This window comes from Lepisosteus platostomus, chromosome 9 (assembly GCF_059453375.1).
Source record: "Lepisosteus platostomus isolate fLepPlt1 chromosome 9, fLepPlt1.hap1, whole genome shotgun sequence".
NCBI lineage: Eukaryota > Metazoa > Chordata > Actinopteri > Semionotiformes > Lepisosteidae > Lepisosteus > Lepisosteus platostomus.
Window position 1 is genome coordinate 60,684,505 of NC_142619.1, and position 21,114 is coordinate 60,705,618.

Here is a 21,114-nt window from a genome sequence, read left to right on the forward strand (position 1 = left end):
AATGCAGGTCTTTTTCATATTCCACGCATTAATAAAAAAAACGATGGTGGTAAAGCCTTTAGTTACAGGGCCCCTAGCTTATGGAACAGTCTCCCACCCCATGTTTGGGATGCCGAGTCAATCTCAGTATTCAAGTCCAGACTGAAGACCTATTACTAGCCTGCTGCAACCATGGGTGCTGGTGCTGCTGTACCTGCCATTGTGTGTCTGTGTTGGCCCACCAGGTAGATACATCTGCTCTGACCCAACTATCCTACTCTCCTCCCCACAAGTCCGGATGGCGCCCGGGCTGGGCACCATCTGAGTTGGCCATGGATTCAAGAGGGACATCGTGGATACAGCTATCATTTCGGAGGATTTTGCTGGTTTACAGAGATCTGAATGGAGTACTGACATACAGAAGACATGATGGATGGATTAATACCCTCATTCATTTATTTCTTTTTTAAATTGTATAATGTTAGCATGCCCAAGGGGGTTGGGCAGCCAGTTGACCTTGGACCCCCGGAGGTTTCTTTTCTCCTTATTAGTTTGTGGTTCCTCTCCTCCGTTGTCTTCGGGTCTTTTCTGTTCTGTATTCACATGTATGGTCACTTGCATTGTTGAGTGCCTTGGGGCAGCCTCAGAGGCTGAAAGGCACTATATTAAAATAAATCGAATTGAATTCAAAATATAACATTACGTCTCGCAAAGTTAAACAGAGCACAGTGTAGTTTCAGAAACTTATCGATTCTTTCTTCCCACACTAAATTTCACAAAGCTCAATTCTGTAATGCTGATCCTTTAAACTTTTCTTGAACAGGAAAAACTATTTTTTTTCTAATTAAGATAAAGGTCTTTTTGTATGTAGCTTGATTTGTGATTTTAAAATGCATGAGTCGCTGCTTTTTAGCTGATTAGGGGCACATCCCACATTGCATGTTACTGTACCTCTGTCACAAGAGAAGAGGGATCTTTCAAAATCTATCTGCGCCCAAAGCCACCAGCAGGTACACTGAACACTGATGTTACACAACCAGGAGAACTGAAGATCACATTTTGTCCCACACTTTCATCTGTGTCACGTTCCTTTTCAATGGTTACACTTTGCAATCCATTGGATACATAAATTATGAATAATGCAGATAGATATTTATTAATTAGCTATTACTATTTCATAGGAACAAGTAATAGGTTTATTCCATGCTGAAAAAAAGAAGAAAGAGAACACAACGTTTCAGCCGTGGAGTCTTCTTCAGGTGTGAAAAAAGCTCTTACACACCCGAAGAAGGCTCCACGGCCGAAACGTTGTGTTCTCTTTCTTCTTTTTTTCAGCATGGAATAAACCTATTACTTGTTCCTTTGCAGCCTACGCATGCTGACACAGCTACCCACCTGAACTATTACTATTTCATATGCTTGGAAGCAGAAGTGGAGACAAACTTCTAATTGCAATTTTGTATATACGGAGTCAGTCAGCAGCCAGAGACAGCTGATTTGCCCTTGTTAGGACTCGCCAGCAGGGCATAGCTGAGTTTGACTACTGAAAAGAGTATACAGTATATAAGTGTCTCGCATGGAACACCTTTATTAGATAGACTCCCTTTAAGAAAAAACTCTGAGCCTTTCTCTTAGAGTTACACAAGGTTGTGGGGAAGAGAATGGCTTGTTTTTTTATGAAGATGCGTTTTAAATGTGAAAAATGCTATGCAGATAACGGGCCAGCACACTGAAAATAGGTTGGCTCTTTTATTGTGCTGCCAGTTCTCAGTCTCTTTGAAATCAGCAAAGGCTGGCAACTCACCATCAGCTGGCAAGCGACTGCAGGCACTGTGTGACTTACTGGACGGAAACCAATCTGACGAGTCTGATTTGGGAGCAAAGACAAAACCTGCGCCGGGCGCGAGGTGACAAGCACCAGTGAAAGGAGTGTGGTGAGCAGGTCCCATTCCTTTGCAGAGCTACAGCGCCCAGTGAAGTTCACAGAGGAGCGCATCTCTTATCTCAAGGGGCTATTCCTTAATGTCCCCTCCGCCGACATTGAGTGTCCACTGCAGGAATGTGGACTCGCTGCTCTTGGGGTGAAAGCAGAGAGCCTGCAGATGCATTTAAAGTGAAATTGCTTCAGAGGGAAAGTCTTCCTGCAGCATATGGCCAAACCGAGGGGCAGATGGATTGGGTCAGAGTGCCAGGGGAAAAAGAGAGCGTCTGTTGTGATCTCTTTCCTTGCCTAATTCAAACAGGACTTCCCCTGTGGCCACCCCATTGTTCCCATCAAGGCAAAAAAAAAAAAGGCAAAAGGACGCCTAGTGTGAATGTGATGGTTACCATTCACTCCTCCCAGTCACCCCCAGGTGATTCTCCGATTCGCTGTCTGGTGGTTTTAACCTCTGGATGTGAAGGGTAACAAAGGCGTCTTTGTCAGTTTCACAGAAACCTTCAACACAAGATCTTCAGCCAGTTGTTGTTGTTGTTTTTTTATATGGGCACTGCAAGACAGAACGGCTCTGTGTCGGAGCTCATGTCTGCGGAAGCAGGGATTTTCCATAATCAAGTCTCTGTTGAGTGGTGAAATGTCAAAAATGATATCGTTTTGTGCCAGGAGAGGTGGCAAAGGGCTTCTGGGAAGCACAAAAACATGATTAAGCGTGAGCTGTGCTAGGAGCAAGTCTTTACTTCAAAACTAAAGACCAGGATTCGATTGCAGCCACAGTGGAGCTTCAGTCGGGCAGCGTGTCATGAGATCTGCCGCACCACCTTGGCATGTGACTAGATCGTGGCTTATTCTGCACCAGTACGGGAGCTAATTTGCTCTGGTGAGCTCTCCTCTGCACACTGCCTTGGTTACTACTGCTGGCCGTGTGCCCAGGAAAGCCAGGCTGAGGCTGCCCAGGCACCCTACTAATAGAAATCTTAGTAAATTAAAAAGCTGATGGGGGGACAGTCATGCATCTACAGCCAACCTTGAATCAAAACTGTATTTTTACAAATGGCATATAAAATTGGGAGCCTGTGTTTATGAAATGAAATGTGGCTATATTATTTTTTTCCCTTTTTCTGTTGGTGTCCTTATAGGATCTGATCTGGAAAAAGTTCACCTGCATAATTGCAAATAACACAACTCCCCCCCTCCTCCTCCTCCTCCCCTTAACTCCTGATGAAGCAGAAACAGAAGTGACATTCGAGAATGAGGGGGACAGAGACTTGGGGGGGAAAACTGACTCTAAACTGGTGCCATATGGGAAATAATCAACTGGTAGGCTGTGGCTTCCAGCTCTGTGTGTGTGGTATTTGCTTTAATTACCCAGCCCTGTGACAGCGCTGCTGACACGCTCGCTGAAATGTGGCACTTGATGGCTTAGACCTTCACCTCTAGCCTGGATTAATGGGAGGGAGGTCACTCCAATGCAGTGTAAACAGCTACTTAATCTATTTCCACAGCCACTTAGACCCATCCTCTCCCCTTATTTATGGGGGGAGAACAATCCTTCCCTGAACCCCTTTGTGGTTGCGGACTTAAGATTCGTGGCCCCGTCGGTACTCACTCCAGTGTGGTTATTTTCTGCGCCAAGCTGGCCATCACGGCGAAGAGCTTGAGGTCTGTCAGGCCATCTGTTATGTGATAGTCCACCATTTCCAAAATCTGGAGACAGAAGACAAAGTGGGGGGACAGACAGACAAAGGAGACAAGAGAGTTATACTCGGACACTGTAAAATCAGAGGGTTTTAATCAGTGTTTGCCTTCTCTCCTTTTTCTACATGTCTATCTCTGCCTTACAAAAGGCCATGACCTTTTACTGCGAACAATGCCGGTCGGTCCTGGACTAGTTCAATGTTCTGTAAGAATGTAGAAGAAGCAGCCTTGGAAGTTGATTTAAGATGTCACAGAGCTCACATGCTTGTGTTACTTCAGCAGACACACACCATGGAACAGGTGTTGCAGGAAAGCCCGCTGGAGAACTGCCCCTGGACCTTCGTAAGTGTAGCATAACAAGGTGAGGAGTGAATGCAGAGCTCAAAAAGACAAAGGGCTGTGATGGGCCCCTGTAAACACATCACACAGCATCTCGTACTGTGCCCCTGCTATCGAGCACAGAGGGTGCTGGCTTTCACTTGTTGAATGTATATTGAAGTATATTGTGTTACGCCAAGGTATATCAATCGCAGAGGACTGGAAGAGAAAGGGCGGTACAGTGAACAACAGAAAAGCACATTCAGCTGAAGAATACTTTAAAAAGCATCAGTGGAGGAGTACTCCTTCACAGCACTATTTTACACTCATTCTCTTTAGTCAATAAAAACTGAAACAATTAAATCATATACAGATGATTAAACATAAATCCATATTTATTTAAAAACTATAGAAAGAAAATAAATACTAGGTGCACAAGGATTTTATTTCAGTGCCCATGTACACCAACACGGTTTGGGGGCTCTTTGCAGGGTAAGGCAAAATAAACAAGAGAAAGAAAAAATCGAAATAACAACTGAACGTTAATATAGGAATAAAGGCAGAGATAGACATGTAGAGAAAGGAGAGAAGGCAAACACTGATCAAAAGCCTGACTGGAGAAATGAGTCTGTAGATTTAAAACTGTAAAAAAAAAGAGTTATCATTGCCCAGATCAGCAGGGAGTGAGCTCCGGAGCTGTGGAGCAAGCCGGCTGAGCAAGACCCTTGTGCCCATGAGAAGTGTCAGCGAGAGGTGACTCAGCAGAACGTAACCCCCTCCAGCCCTGAGAAGTGTCAGCAAGAGGTGACTCAGCAGAACGTAACCCCCTCCAGCCCTGAGAAGTGTCAGTAAGAGGTGTGACTCAGCAGAACGTAAACCCCTCCAGCCCTGAGAATCCTGAAGTCTTTACCAGCAGCTGCCAAAAAGGACTAGACAACAACGAGGCAGGACTAAGATTAAATTGCGTTACAAACTCTTTTTTTTTTTTCAAATGTTTTTTTTAAAATATTTTTCCAAGCTCTTTGTTTGGAAAGTGTGCCCGTTCTTTATTCCAGACATCCCATTCCGGATAATCCCACAGCAAACAGGGGCTGAAAACACCTGTGCTGACAGGCCGTCAGGGATTCTCTCGCGTGCAGAACCGAGGAGAGGACGTTTCATCTCTCTCGGCAGGCCCTGCTGTAGCTCACAGGACCAACAGGTGCTGCGCAGGGCCGAGAAGACATGGCCTGCGGCCCAGGGAAAGACCTCGGATGAGCCCAGCTTTCATTCTAGTCAGTAGCGAAGCATTTTCATTTAGAATCCTTCAGAATGGGAGCCTGAAGGTTGGTAGTGGAACAATGATGAGGACTGGGACAATGGCCCACAAACGGTCCAGTGGACAGCTAGCCTGTGGTTCTGGACCACTCAATCCCCAAAGCCCAAATGGTTTGAATTGTCAGACTTTGTGTTGCACTCAGAATAAACTTGATATTATATGTGATGTTTTCATATAATGAATAACAAACCTAACATCCTGAGGTATTATATATACAAAATTAGATCATATTATTAAATGATGATAATTCTTGAAGAGAAAAATACCCATTTGAATCATTTCAGAAATAATGGCAGGGTTTGTTTTCTCTCCTAAACTAATACAAATATGAAAAAATATACAAATAAAAATATGAAAAAATAGCACCATGTGCGTATTCACTATATTCTGGGACAAAGTGATTTTCAAAGCTTTGACATCTTCAGGGGGGAAAGAGAAGGCAGGGAGAGACACAAGTAAATAGACCCAAGAAAGGGAAAAAGAAAAAGACATTTCACCCAGGCAAGGTAAGTGTTTGTTTAGTATGAAGCACACAGTGGATTTAATATTGACTCAGACAATATTGCTGACTGATCGCGCGAGAGACAAAGGTCCCTTTCTACTGTAAAGAAAGAAATAGGCTTTGCTGATTCTTTCTGTCAGTACCTCAGAAAACAGTGCATTGAAAAGATGTCGATGAGCTTTGATGATAAAACTCAATACAGTGTGAGGTTCAGACCTTCTTGTGACAGAAAATACACTTTGAAAAGAAAGGCACTTAAACAGGACACAGTGACCCTGTTCTCCTGAATACCTGGCAAAAGGTGATGCTGACCGAACAGGTGAAAAAGGTGATTTCCTCTCAGGGATGCATAAGTAGAAAAACTGTTGGATTTGCTAACATAACTTTTTCTCTTCGCCAAGCTACAGAAGATGGAGAACTCTGCAGCAGAATTATGCGTAATCATTTCAAGGTTCTTGTTGTACAGTATTTGTATAATACCAGTTTTATCTGATTCAGATTTTTAAAGTGATTTCAGTCAGATTTTGTAAGTGTCAGAGGACAACTTTTCCCCCCGTACAGAATTAGCAATTTGTAAAAAATGTCTTCATCGGAAAAGCCAAATGACTCTCTCATTTTAATCATGCTCAACGGAGCACTGGATCCACTGTTGAGGTGGGAAGGCTGGAAACACACACAGTCTATAGCTTTTCATCTCACACTGCAGGGCCCAACAGACACAGCTGCACTGACGCCACACACGCCCTGTGGTCAGCTACTTCAGAGGGACAGGATCGTCCCCGGCTCTCCTAGACCATCTCAGGACAGGAAGAGGAGCTGGCTGAACAGGACTCACGTAATGACGTTAGTGCTCGAGTATCTTGATGGGTTAATTAGATCGGTTCAGATCTTACTCTACAGACAGAGATTGGAGGTACTGTAACATCAGGTAGGGGTGCCCTGCAGTCCTGTGCATGCCTCCTTGTACTGATTTCAAAACCAGCACAGAGCTGCGTTCATCAGCGGTACACTCCTGCCTGTGAGAGCTGCCGTGTCAGTTTCTCGCAGGGTTTAACGGTATTCAGTGGCCTGAGGGTTTTGTAGAATTATACAAAATTAAGCGTCCCTCGCAGTTCCCAGGAAAGGCACCGGCCTTTCTGATAATTACCCTGTAAACGTAAATCTCTTCAGCGTCACTCAGGGCCTCCGGGGGAATAATCTCTTTCAGCGCCAGAAGAACTTGAAAGCAAGTGAGATAGCCATCCCTGTCGTTGTCTGCCTGGAAACACAGAAGGGGAATCCCTTTTAACAATCCTAGATTTCCCATCTTCGACAATGCACAAAACATTTTAATGATGCCTCTTGAATAATTAGTGTGAGTCGGGGACCTTTTCAGTAATGACCGCAGCGTATTCGCTATGGCAGGTAAAACCACCAAGTCCATTCGCCTTCATAATTGCATTGTTGAACAGGCGACCAAGCTCATTTCCATGATGAAAATGTGGGCGTGTCTCGTGGGGACCCCCTTCGACTTGGGAAAGCTCGATAGCCACAGCACTCCGTGCCTCTCGTAAAGAATGAGGATCTTTGGTCTTCGGTCACTCGTTCGCTATGACCACGGAAGACCCCCCCATTCCAGAGACCTTTCCCCCCATTCCAACACATCTGCTCGCTTCTTCTGCGAAAAAGATGTTGACGTAAGAAGTTTGATTTTTGAAAATAATGAGCGACTGGGAGTAATAACCCTTTACATTCTAATGAAAATGGGCCATCGATAAGCCTGACAAGCTAGGACTCCAGACCAGAAAAAACAATGTTGAGATCCTTGTGCATTTAACCTCTGTCACAAAGGGCAAGAGGTCAGACTGTTCTTCAGGTCAGCCTTTACAGAGCTGCAGGACGGGCTGGATTTCAGAGCCCAGTGAGCTTGGCAATGAAAACACACTCAGGATCTAACACCCTCGGCCTCCTATTGCTGCCAAAGACAGGTATCTGCGGTTCCTTCTCTTTTAAGCACAGCTACCTCTGAAATGCTGAAGTGCTAAAGACTTTCACACATGGCTGTCAGTGGTGTATAAATTAGAATAATTTGTATTCGTTATAATGGGTGTCACATCCAAGTGCACACAAAATATGTTAACATACAGCATGGTATTACACATGCTGAAATCTGCATTACTGATTGTTAATAGTCTTAAATTTCTTTATAGTCTTTTTATGTGAAAAGTCTGCAAAATGACGATACATGAACATATTCAGTAGGCGTCTATCTCAAAGATCTATCATTGATTGAGGTCCATCAAGATTGCTGCTAAGTTACATAAAAATCACCTGCCTTTATTAGAATGTGCATGTGTCAGTCTTCCATCATCATGTATTACAGTTCAGAGGTGACCTGACAAGGGCAAGCATGAGTACAGGACGAAGATCAGCTGTGTTGAAATTGTATTGTTGTTCACATACACTTCTTGTTAACTTTGGCAGAAATACTTGTGTTATGCATATGCTACATATGTAATATATATATTAAGACTGATCAGAAATTGAGATACATTGTGAAGCCTAAATCTTGAGTCTTCTTGCTCTGTACAATATAGATTATTTTATTATCCTCTCCATAAACCAAATCTCTGAATCTATTTCAGGACCTGATCCCCAGTTTCAATGTGCCCAGAAAATCAATGTGCTGCTCCGTCATTGCGTATCGTTTCTGTCAAGTTTCCCTCAGAAGAAAATTGTCCAAAGACAAACCTGGTGAATGGGAAAGCACAGTACAAAACTAAATGCACCTCACTTCTGAACACCTGCTCTCCTTTTCTCCTTCACACACAATACAAGCTCCTAACAGCCCTAATTAAGGGCCGCTTGACTTCGGAGTTATTGAAATGCTCTGACGTAGACACTCTTCGAATAGAAGGTGAGTAAATGTTGTACAGCTGATCTGTCTTCTTAGCTATCGGATAACAGAAGTAAACAGTGTTTGTATGAGCAGAATATTAGGCAGAATACTTAGTGTCTACTGAATATGATGACTGAAATGTCATAGTGCATCTATCCTGGCTGTTGTAAATGAAGGAGAAATAAGAAAAACAAACTTCTCTGTTACACTTGAAAGATAGATTGTGACACAGAGACACACCTAGACAGGTTTGTAAAAAGCTGTCTGTCTTTATGATGTACAAAAGCATGCAAGACTCTGTCATCAACCCCTTCACGAATATGGAAGCCACCCAGAGCTGTGGAGAGCTGTTTACAGAAGGACAGTAAATTACTGTCATTTCCGTCTCTGGCCTTAAAACCTGTATTAACCACAAATGTGCCAGCCCCTGCTTGCAACATCTTGGTAACAAAGTTAAGCAAAGAGTTAGTATTGAACCAGCAGGAGGATACAGCTGTGCCAGTAACTCTGCTAGTCCTTTCAAAGACTGTCACTTTATCAAGAGGTCAGAAATGATGAACATAAGAAAGGTCACCTTAGGAGAACGATAGGAAATGAAGGTGCCTTGATCTTATCGCAACCTTAATCCAAAAGATGGCTGCAGGATTCTTATAGTCGGCAGGTGCCCTGTGGTTCAGAGAGCCTCTCTCCTGCCCAGAGTCTGGCCAAGGGTATGGACCCGGAGATGTCCTCCTGCTGTTCCCTGGAGGAGTGCACTGCAGATGAACACTTTGCCTTCACCGTATACCAGACCTTCTCTGTATCCCCTATGGACCCAGCCAGCCAGGTTGCTGGTGCAGCCCGGTTATCTGTATCTCAGATTGGGCCATCTTCAAGTCCCCCGTTATGGTGGCAAGAACAATGTCATTGTGATGGGAGAGACCTTGACCTACCTGGCTGAGATGGAGACCCCGGTCAGACACAGCAGCCACAACTACAGAGTCCGGAACACCGGAACCCTCCAATCAGACCGCTATCTGGGTGGTGCTCTTTGAGTGCTACCCTAATCCTCTGGACTAAGGCCACACTTCCACTCTGCACATCCATGCTCACCAATCTCTGCCCATGCACTACCACTGGTTTTATAACCAGAACTTCCAGTTCCGGGACTGCGCCTCCTAGCAGCACCTGGACAGTGAGATCTACTCCATGTGCTTCGGGGTGGCATGCCTGCCTGCCCTCAGAGCCTGCCTAAGAACTCAGATGTTGACTGGCAGTGTGCCAGGACAATTTGCCCAGGAAAGGTGACCCGTCCTGCCCCATAGAAGAAGAGGCTATCGCTGGCCAGAGGCCCTGAGAGGCTGATTGTTTTTTTAGATGCTGACATTAACAAAAGAGACATGTGCTGTGACTCCAACGCCAGCCATTAAATTAATTAGAAAAGACCTGCTCACCTTCTCTTCCGTTATTATTACCATTATTTGCAATCAAGGTCCAATTTTTCAGCTGTGGTTCTATAAATTAGCACTTGGTGGAAATAAGTATCAACAGGCTTCTAAACTGTGTTGATTAACAATTGCCAATTCCATTTTTAGGAGACATAAAAAGAACACAACTGCCTTTTACAAAATGTAGGAAAGCAAGGTGTAAAGGAATATAGTTTTTACATACAGTAGTTCCAGCAGGGAGCTGCGTCAGCATGCGCAGGCCGCAAAGGAACAAGTAAAGGTGTATACAGTATATAATTACAATGTTTCGGCTGTGGAGCCTTCTTCGGGTGTGAAGAAGCCCAATCACAGCCAAAACATTTTTTCCTTTCTTCTCTTTTCAGCATAGTGTAACGCTTACGGCCGACAGGCACTGTGTAAGAGCCGGCGTACCAGAGCAGGTGATGTCACCGCCCTTCCCTGTGATAGCAGGACTACAGCTACTGGACTGTGGGGAGATCTCTCTTTAGCTCACGGGGCTAGGTCGCTGCAGAGAGACGCGGGAGTCCCGGGTTCGAGCCTCAGTCGGGATGGGGCCGACCAGATGCGGCAAGGGCGCCTGCCTGAGCCCCCGTTGCGTTACAATAGTTTACCTGTGAGCAATTTTTTAACATAATCCTTCAATTAAAAGGCTTGACGGGTGCATTTGGACAGTCCTCTCGACTGTACCTCAACACTTCCTTCAATGTGTAAATTGTTTCTTAAAAGTCCCTTCCTGACTTAAATTATTTTAAGGAAACATTACAGAGAACTTTATTTTTCAACTGTATATTGGAGTGTCTTTTGAATGCCCTAAGCTTGTCCATCCATTTTCCCAGCGAGCAGCGGGCACAAGGAGGGAAACTCCCTGGGTGGGACGTCAGTCCATCGCAGGCCACACACAAACACAGACACGCACACACTCACATTGGCCAAGCGATCAGTTTTCTCCGACACCAATTAATCTACCAGTGTGTTTCTTGGTCTGTAGAAGGAAACCACACAAACTTGGGGAGAACATGCAAACTCCACACACACAGCACCCCAGGCCTGGACTCAAACCCAGGGCCCCAGCAAGCGGGGCATCAGTGCTAAACATTGCACCTCCATGCTGCCCACATTAAACACAGGCTAGCCTAATCGTGAATTCAGATCACAATGCACTAGGGACCGCCTGCCCCTCCACTTGGGCAGTGGCTCCTTTCTGGAGAGATCCAGTCCTCCTTTCTGGCTAAGGAACAGAGAGAATTTAAGAAATAATAAAGGCTGGAGCGGAAATAAAATTGTTCTTGTGGGAGAAAAAGTGTGTCTGTGTTGTATAGTTACATTGGAGTGTGAAGCAATACACTGTAGTGCACTGCAATTCTCAGCTTCCAGCGTCTTGATCTCTGATGGCTCTGGCTGTGTGGGGACGATGTTAAGTCGGTACAACACTTACCACTTCAAAAGCTCTTTTAAACACAGCCAACTTCTCCGGGCTGAAAATGCAGTATTTTGCCAAAAAGTCAACTGCAAAAAAAAAAACAGGGAAGCAAAAAGAAATAGTCGTTAGTTGTACAAACGACAAACACTCCTCTGTATCAAAAACTGACTTTGCCAAATGCACCACCAAGAGCATGCTTACAAAACTGATGAAAAAAACTCAGAAATATGCTTGTGCTGCATAACAGAGAGCTTAAAAACCTGGCAGTCTTTCTTTGAAAAATCTTTTTTTCCCCATTAAAGACACCTGTCTTAAATCAATAATTTGCCAGCTTTTCCAAGAAGGAATATAAATGCCTTTTTCAGCTTGCTACAATAATCCCATTCCTCTTTTCTCTGCTTTACATGAGCTACATTTTACTAATACTGAGAAGAAACTCATACATTAAAGAAATGTGTGTGTTCTAGATTTAATCAAATGGTTTGGACATGCATATTAATCACTATCAAAACGTGAATCAAAATGAGCAGACAAAAAGATTGTTTTTGTCCGTATGACCTTCCTAAGTATTCCTGACACGCAGGGCTGGACAGACAGCTGTGGGATGTTCCGCCACTCTTCCTGCCCAGCTGCAGCTGCTGGTGAATGGTGGCTTGTGGCGGTTGTCTCCTGCTGATAGTATTATAAAGCCGATCCCACAGGTGTTCTGTAGGACTCAGGTCTGGAGGAGACGTAGGCCATCGGAAGTCTTGACATATCCCTTCTTCAGGTCACATCACTGTGGGGTCTTGCATCGTCATGCTGGAAGACCCAAGATTCCCAGGCTGGCTTGCATGAGTGTAATTTTCCGGGCTGGAGGACGTCATCAGTAGTAGGGTATTCCCTGTCTTGCGTCCCTTCATCATCATGTTCCCCCTCTCCCACTGAACGGCTTGAGCAACACAACACTCACTGCAACCTCTTCAAACAAGTTGTCTGCCCTCAGGTGTGTGAAGAGCACAATGGCATTCATCTGTGAACAAGACACCCCGCCACTTTCTTGTTTGCAAAACCACATTGTACCGGGCCAGGAAAAGAAGACAGTTTCATCTCTCAGCTGTCCACCTTGAATGGTCTCCATCCATGCAGAGAGTGAGCTGCAAATGTTCTGCTGATAAGCAGACTATTTCTTCTGCTGTAGCCTTTGCAGTCCGAATGTGATTACACGTAGCAAGTGGATGTGCTAGTTTGTGGAGTGACCCCTGTCCTTCCCAGAGCCAGCTTCCCGGTCTCTCTGGACTGACCTGCTCATTGCTGAAGAAGAAACTGTGGCACCTTCTTCCGCAGGCCGGACTCCATCAATCATGCCGATAGCAAAAAGGCGGTCTTCATGACTCAGGTGAGAAACAGCAGCTCATGTTGGTCATTTTTTAAAAACTTTACGGCATTTGTATCAGACAGACAAACAAGGCAATCGCTGTTGGGCTCCGAATTCTGGTGCAGTATTTCAAGGAACAATACTACACCGACACCCAACAAACTTGTCGACAAACAGCATCATATCAGTTTTCATTTCTGTCACACGGGGATGTTGCACAGTGACACTATTATTTTTTCATTGATTTTCTTTATCTAGTTTCATTTTAGTACTCCTTACTGTTTATTGTCGATAGAAGTTACATTGCACGAAGAACAACAAAACTGAAGAATTCGAGGTTTGAGGATGTTCACTGACCCAGACAGTGAGGACCAGCCCCCTGGCCACAGGACGAGGAGGCTGGGACCCCCTGCAGACTGCGCAGTGACCAAGGGGCAGCTGTACGGGTGAAGATGGGTTGGAGGAGGGAGGCAGGAGACAAAATGCAAAATTATTCAGACCGTTTAAAAGTTCTTAAATGTTGCTGGAATACAGATGATACACATCGTTTTCCAATCAGCATTTTTCTTCAGGATATCTGCTGAAAAGAAGACTAATTTACTCTTTAAAAACATTCTGTTTGAGCATGTGAGTGTGCGATACAAATACAGATTGGAAAAACGTGTGCTGGTATCATTTATAATCCAGCAACATCTGAAAACCCCTGAAGGGTTTGAATACTTTGTGCAAGGCCCTGTACCTTTAAGAAATAACGTAGGAAATTATTTTGAATTGAACAGCTGACATGACAGCAGCTTGATTGTCTTTGGATGTGATTTTTACCCTGAGCTGCTTTTTAGCTCCCTAAGTAAAACATTTCTTTTCAGGAATCATAACATTATGATGTTATCGGGGGATTCTGACACGCGCTGTAATTAAAGTCCTGACAATAATGTATTTGGTAGATTGGCCACTACACAGCCATGGTTTGGGAAGTCGCTGCTCTTAATTTGTACCTTTGCCTTTGGCACCCGCTACGCCCTTTGTGAGGTGAGGAGATGGCTGTGAGCATCCTGATTATAGCGTCAGGGCCTGACGGTGCGCAAAGGGCATCAACAGTGGCTCATATTACCTTCCCATTCAGAGAGAAATTACTTGTTGAGCATATTGCTGGATATCATGTGGCACCTGATTCCCCTCTGTGCTGCCGGCGAATACTGTACATGCTCATTAAACTAATGACCCTGAAGATAAATAACTAGAACACGTCACTCCACTTCTTTGACAGATTCATATATTCGATTCAAATAGCAAATCTTGCTTTGTAAGTCATGAATTTTTACAGGAAGGAAAGAGTTCAATTTTGGGTGCCGTTTTGGCTGGTGGCGGTTTATTCCCTTACGTACTTTGTTTTTGACAATAGTTTCGCCACTCGAAAAAGAGGTTGTTTTTTTTTCTAAACCAAAGGCTTCGGTCATTCCCCTATCCCCGGGCTTTTCCTTTCCCTCCTTTCACCCAGGGGTCCCAGTGGGGAACCGGGCTGAGGTCTGTCTGTTCATACTGTATCTTCAGATTTTGGGCGATGAAGGACAATCAGTCTTGCAAATTAAACGTTTTCGTGGAAGATCTTAGCTGAAGTTCAGGAGAGATAATGAAATGCAGGACAACCTCACTCATCTGTTTTAAATTACAACCATTACCCACTTGTGCTACATACTGTATATGCTGTATGTGTTTACTGCACATGCCTCTACTCGAGTTTTGCTGCCTGCTGTCCACCTGGTTTAACCTTTCTCTCTGGATGGGGGCTGAGCCGTCTCGTCCTCTGGCCAGGAGGTTAAGCCAAACAGTCAGTAAACACTCGCAAAGCTTATGATTCTTCGATGTCATTATTCCACGTGAACCATACTTTTTAAACAAGTTTCACAGCGATTGCATTAGAAGAGATGTGCTTTTGAACGCACTGCTGCTTTCCTAGATATTACTGGGGAAGCTCAAAATGTGACTTAAGCTCACACTCCATTCCGGTTTAATGCCGGTCAGGATTCCATCATGATGCAGAGTAAGTTCTCAGTCATGAGGAAGGTGAGATGCCTACCTATGCCTTGCAAAAATATTCATTTATTTGAAATAATGTTGCATTTTGTTGTTTTATGGATGATGCATTGTATATGTATTGAACATTTTTAATAGTGAATATTTTTAATCAAAACTTGCAACTGTGAAAACTCAACCTGAACACTTGTCTGGCTGAAAGAAGGTTAAATGCTAGTAAGAAAGCCAAGGAAAAAATCCAAACTAAAATTGCATAAGTATTCTTTCCCTTTGCTATGGCAAACCTAAATTAGTTCCGCTGCTCAAAAGTAATTTGAAAACTCACACACTTAGTTGTATGTCCTCCATCTGTGTGCAATAATAGCTGTTCTCATGTTTTCACAGTAAATATACGTGTCTCTTAGAGGTCCCTCAGTCACTGTATTTAAAGCAAAGATTCAACATGAAGACTAAGGAGCTTTCAAAACAAGCTCAGAGATAAAGTTGTAGAAAGACACAGATCAGAAGAAATGTACTGCAAGGAGCTGTAAAACAAGTTTTAGAGAAGCATTTGTTGAATCCTTATTTAACATTTTAAAATACATCCCAACTATACAGGGTTAAGGGCTATAATGTATTTTAGAGTAAACTACTACATGAGTCATTTTACAGCATTTATTATTGTAACGATGCTTACATAAATCAAATATTTCATTTTGAATTTCAACAGGAGAGATTGACATCTGGGTTTTGTGTTTAGAATTTTGAATGGAATTGAGAACATGAATCTAACGCTTTGATCTTATGAAACTATTCTCTTTCAAATTGTTTTTGTTTTGGTTTCAGTTCAGCCTTTACAGGTTGTACTCAAAACCAGGGAGTTTGTGTTCCAGATTTACTTCATGACAGCTTTGGGGAAACAATGAGGCTTCTGAAGCTGCTGAAGAATATTAAATAGGTCTTTACCTAAAATACATATGTTTCACCTAAAAAGGAATACTGCAAAATATGCTACATCTTCTGAATATTTAGGTTATGAATGAAGAATCAGATCTTGAAAATTCTATTTAATTGTTTGAAAATAGCATTAAATGTATTGTAGTAACTGCAGGAACTTTCTTTGTCTTTTTCTGAGGTAAATTCTGCATTTTTAAATGAGGTCTTAGCTATTTAATATTTACGGCTGGCTTCCTCGATCTATAGCACTGATCCACTAATCCGCCATCAAAATGAGGCACAGAGCGACTTCCTTTTTTCATGCAAAAAGATTATATTCACATCTAGTCAAGTTTACTTGTTAAAGGTTGATTGATCAAAACCCAGAGCTCCGGCTTGTACATCTGTTTGCAAATAACTGTGACTGGCCTTTCGGACATCAGTATGGTTCTGATTGGATCCCGAACGACCAGGATTCAGAGGCTTTTCCTAAACATCAGCTACTCAGACATCTGGCGAAACCCAATCAAATCTTTCACAAATCAGTTCAGCGGCAGTCAGTCCGCTCGCTGGATGCAATGGAAATTTCTTTGTCTCCGTGGTCTTAAGGCCTTATCAGTTCTTACCGACACTTTCTCCCTTGATAAGCTTGTAAATCCTCTCGGGGTTCATTACACATGCACGAAGCTTGCAGGAAATAATAGTTCGAGCAAGAGACGAGTCGACTTGCAGCTCAGAGCAATACCAATGGGAAATTACCCACACAAAAGGTGCGCTGGGGTGACAAATGAAGAGAGAGCTTCAGCCCATTGAGAAAGCTGGAGCCCTGGACAAAGCTAACACACTAATGCTGGCCTGATATCCTTATCTGATTACACTTCGGCGCTTGATGGCTTTTTTACTTTCGCTTAGAGGACACAGGTTGCCTCCTTTAACGTGCAGTCTACCAGAAAATGTTAATCTGCAGAATGACTACATAGAGAAAAGCCAGGAGTAATTTCGCAAAAACGTAATCCGTAATGAAATAAAGGCAATTCAGCCCCGATAATAATAGGAATAATAGGCCTGCTAGATTTGATTTTAGGGAGCCAAGGTTTCAATTTTTTTAATTTGTTTTTTAAATTTACTGTGTCATGCAGGAAGTGTGAGCAGCCACAGTATCCAGTTGTAGCGCCTAAAGTATTGTATTTAATTATTTTTATTTGCAGATTTTTAATAGACTGCTTACACATTTATGTCTACAAACTGCAGTTAGAAAATTCCCTTTTTTTTCTGCCAGAACACGGTCCACACAAAACAGCATGGTGTACCTCCTTCTTTGAAATCTTTTCTTCTCATTCTTCCACAGTCAACACTTTGATTCATGTCTAAGACAATGACTTGAAAAGCTTAGGAATTTCAGTTTAGTATTGTACCATTTGTACTGGCAACCTTTAAGAAACAAGTTAAAGGTTTCTACAGAATTGCCCCCAATTCTCTGTACAAATCTGTGAGGTCATCTATAGGTTATATTCTTGGCCCGGCTCTTTAAAATAGCAGAGATAAAAGTGAATATTGACTGATAATTATTTGTGGATGGCGACAAATTGTGGACATCATTTCTGGACCACTTCAACAATCGAATTTTTTTATAATTAACTTGATCATAAACAGGAGCCAAGACCGCTGATTAAAGCATAATACAGTTTTCCAATAGCCAGCTACTGGGGAGAGATGAGCATGCTGGGATGCTTGCTGAGAGTGTAGTGGAAGTGTGGCAGTGCGAGTTACTGCAAATATATAATATATACTGCAAATATATAGGTTCTGTGAAGATATGGTTTCTGTGATCCCTCAAGAAGGTCTGACAGTCTTGTTCCCTGATACTTGTCCACTGACAGACAATTTGGGACAGAAAATCTGTGCAATAATAAAAATCACCAAATACGAGAAGTTAATAAAAACACAAGTTTTCATTAAAGATTTCCACTTTGTTCTGCACTGTTTGCTTCTCAGGCATAGAGTTACAAATGCCCAGAGATCTTTTTTAAAGTGCTCTTTAAGGATGGTTCATTGAGTGGTGTTGAAATAAAGCTTAATTCATTTCTGCATAATGAATTTTCCTATTTTGTATTTCATATGGAATTCCCTGACACTGTGCAGTGCATAGACAACAGATGAACATCCTGGAAAAATTAATTCCTTTTACAAAACCACCACTCACTCAGGTGCAGTGGTGCAGTAAAACCAGTTAAATGAAGGAAAGAAAGGAAGACAGACATAAATTATGGAATTCTATAACGCAGCACTTCAATTGCAGTTGGCATCACTGAAACATTATGTTGTTTTACAGGTTGGTAGTGAAGAATGCCTGTAATTCGGCCTCCACCTGCAAGAGGGCGCCGACACCCTCTATTCAGGTAAACCGCTCCCCGGGAATCTCACCCAAGAAATCACAAACAGGAGGCTCACATGAAATTCATCACCTTTCAAGGTTCATCCCATATCTGACAGAGTATGCTGGGAGATGAACAAGAGTTCTGTTTTCACAGACAAGCCGAACAGAGCAAAACTAGCCCAGGGGAACAGGAATACTCAAAGAATTTCAGGGAAGAAAATTCTCCCAGACAAAGGTAGTCGCTGTGAGATGTGAGTCTTGGCTGAATATTTCTTAGTAGATGTTCCTCCTTCGCGCCAGGAAGTTAAGAAGTCTGAGTTTCAGTTCACGACATTGACAGTACTTCAAACAGGAAGTCAAGGTACTCCACGCTCAAGATACACCTCGCATGCGACTTGTGGCTGACAGAGAATGATGATGACAAACAGAACAGTAGTGGATACGCAGCATCCTCTACTCCTGAAGGGAGAGGATGGGTGGAAGAGGTGGGGTGTAGCACTGCACATCAAAAAGAGCACCTGGGCACAGGAGGCCACAGCATTGAACAGCAGTAGAGGGGATGAGATAGCTATGGAATCAGCAGAGAGGGGGTGGTAACAGTTTAAAGAGGCTCTGCTGGAAGCACACAACACACCGCGAGAAAGTGAACCAGAGGCTAGACACCAGTGGCCACAGAGCTTTCAGAAATCAGTGAAGGAAACGATCAGGAGGAAGTAAGCACCTCGTTTAAAAACAGAAAGAAATCTTGCATTTGAGGCCACAAGAAACAGATGTGAGGTGTCTCAGAACAAAGTTTGGAATGTAGATAATGAAAGCGAAGTAGTTGATAAATGAGATGATAATGTACAGTAACTCAGGAGGTCAGCAGTGAAGAAATCAACACCATACACTACCTCCGGCTGAAGAAAGATAAGCTTCTATACTTTAGCACAGCATAAGTGTTAGCACATAAGAGAAAAGTACTTCACGAGGAATGACAGCAGCCGAAAGCTTGGGAGAAATTAGAATCGTTTATTGGGATGTGGAGATTTGGCGTAACCCGCTTGGCTGAGGGCCAACCTCCCGGACGTTGGACGGGGAGGATAGGACCCCCGTGTGACCAATGGGGCAGCTGCAAAGGTGGAGAGGGGGTGGAGGAGGGATGCAGAAAACGAACGAGGAAGAGGAGAGGGTGACGTTTGATATTTATGGAGACCGGTTGCTTACGTCAGGATTAGTGAGAATTGCAGCAGCTGTGTCGATTGAGCGCGGCTGCCTTCATTCCTCCCGAACTTTCATTAAAAACTCCATTAAAAGCACGTAAGACAGGGCCTGATGACAATATACGTTTTTCACATTAAGAAACGAGAAGTGGCGCTCACAAGCCATCGGCACAGCTCCTTGACTTGTTCCTCTTTCTCAGATTCGCCCAAGACTGGGGCTGTGGCCCTCGACTGGAAACTTGCTAAAGCCAGAAAGTGGGGGACAAAACTGAGTGGAGTACAGACATGTCTGACGTCTGGTACGTGTGAGGCTATTCAAAACAAAAGGGTTACACTTGAGGACCCCCTGTACCTATGGGATAGTCAACATGGACAAGGTAGAACTTTTGTACGTACAGTATAGGGGTAAATGTTCTGTTTCAAGGATATAGCCTGACTTTGGAATTGGCAGATGTTCAAGCCTGGATTCAAACTTTTATACTAGTTTAAACCTCCATGCTGTGCATTTGCTGTGTGGATACATCATCATCATCATCATCATACATTTGAATGATGAAGCCTGGAGTGGAATCGTGAGAACTGAAGGTAACTTTACATCCTGCAAGAGAGTTGTTCTAAAGAACGGCGCCGCCAGCTGGACAGAGGACACGCGCAGTGCTCGCTCGGCTCGGGGCGAGCCGGTTCCCCGCCCCCCCCCCGAGCGGCGCGCGGTGTGGAAAGTCGCCCACGGCTGGCGGAGCCCCACGTCAGCGCCTTTTCACCGCCCTGTCAGCAAGCGGCTCCCTGCTTGTGTGCTGAAACGGGAAGGAGCAGAATGAAGTCGTAAACACTGGCACACGCAGCAGCCTGCGCGGAGGGGCTGGCCTGCAGTCGCTGGCTGCGAGATTTCCAGTGATAATGCAAACAAAGCAAAATTATACGCTATTATTGCAGCCGTTCTCCTTGACATTGTGCCATTAATAAGTGTATTGTGGACGGCTCAATTCTGCTCTGGACCAGGATAATGAGCTCTTTGACAGAATTTTTTTTTTTTACCTTTCTTCAAAGAAGCCAAACATGTGCTACACTTCTGCTTATCAATAGCGGTGTTGTTTGTTTGCCCAGTAATTATGAGCTAATGTCAAGTGCATTAAGGTACTCCCAACTAGAGGCTGTGCAAACACCGGCTGCACAAAAGCTCGGTATCACACGCACTAAAAGAGCTTCGTTTTTGTTCATTGAATGCTCACTCTCATAACAGGGGTGTTTTCATTTTTGATGGAGCTATTCAGGACTGTAATAACAACAGCAGAAACAGGTAGGAAGCACTTGAGCGTTACCACTTCAGTACATACGGTAGTTCTGGTATCTGGGGCTCAACGGCAGGAAGAAACCACCAAGGACTGGAAGGCTGCCAGTGTTGTCCCTGGATTGTGAACATCGCATCTTGCACGCTTTCCTCCTGCTTAAAGTGAGACCGCTTGGGCTGCTCTCGTGCACACAGTGGGGTACAGGTACATAAGCACATTGAAACGCAATCAATGTATTTAACGAGGCGTTGGGATTCATCACGCAGGGCATCAGGAGAAAAGGCTTGCCTGCAGCATCTAGCGAAGCCTCTTGCCTTTCCTCGTGGGCTCCTCAGCTAAACAAACACGCCGGGGAGCCAGGAAGGAAGAACACCCAAGGCCAAGTCTAATTCAAGTGCACTGCTCGTGGATTATTTTCTTTTTCTTTGGGTTTGCCTGCAGCT

The 21,114-nt window shown here is 43.8% G+C and overlaps 1 protein-coding gene across 3 annotated transcripts in view; it reads right to left on the reverse strand.

Moving 5' to 3' along the window:
* LOC148655381 (uncharacterized) overlaps positions 1–21,114 on the reverse strand; it is a 134,824-nt gene that overhangs the window by 10,723 nt on the left and 102,987 nt on the right. For all 3 annotated transcript variants that reach the window (XM_088645981.1, XM_088645980.1, XM_088645982.1), the window contains 3 exons: positions 11,513–11,583; positions 6,899–7,009; positions 3,525–3,622 (listed from right to left, as the gene is read on the reverse strand). In XM_088645981.1, the coding sequence (XP_088502107.1) occupies positions 3,525–3,622; positions 6,899–7,009; positions 11,513–11,583 (280 nt within the window). The remainder of the gene's footprint in view (positions 1–3,524; positions 3,623–6,898; positions 7,010–11,512; positions 11,584–21,114) is intronic.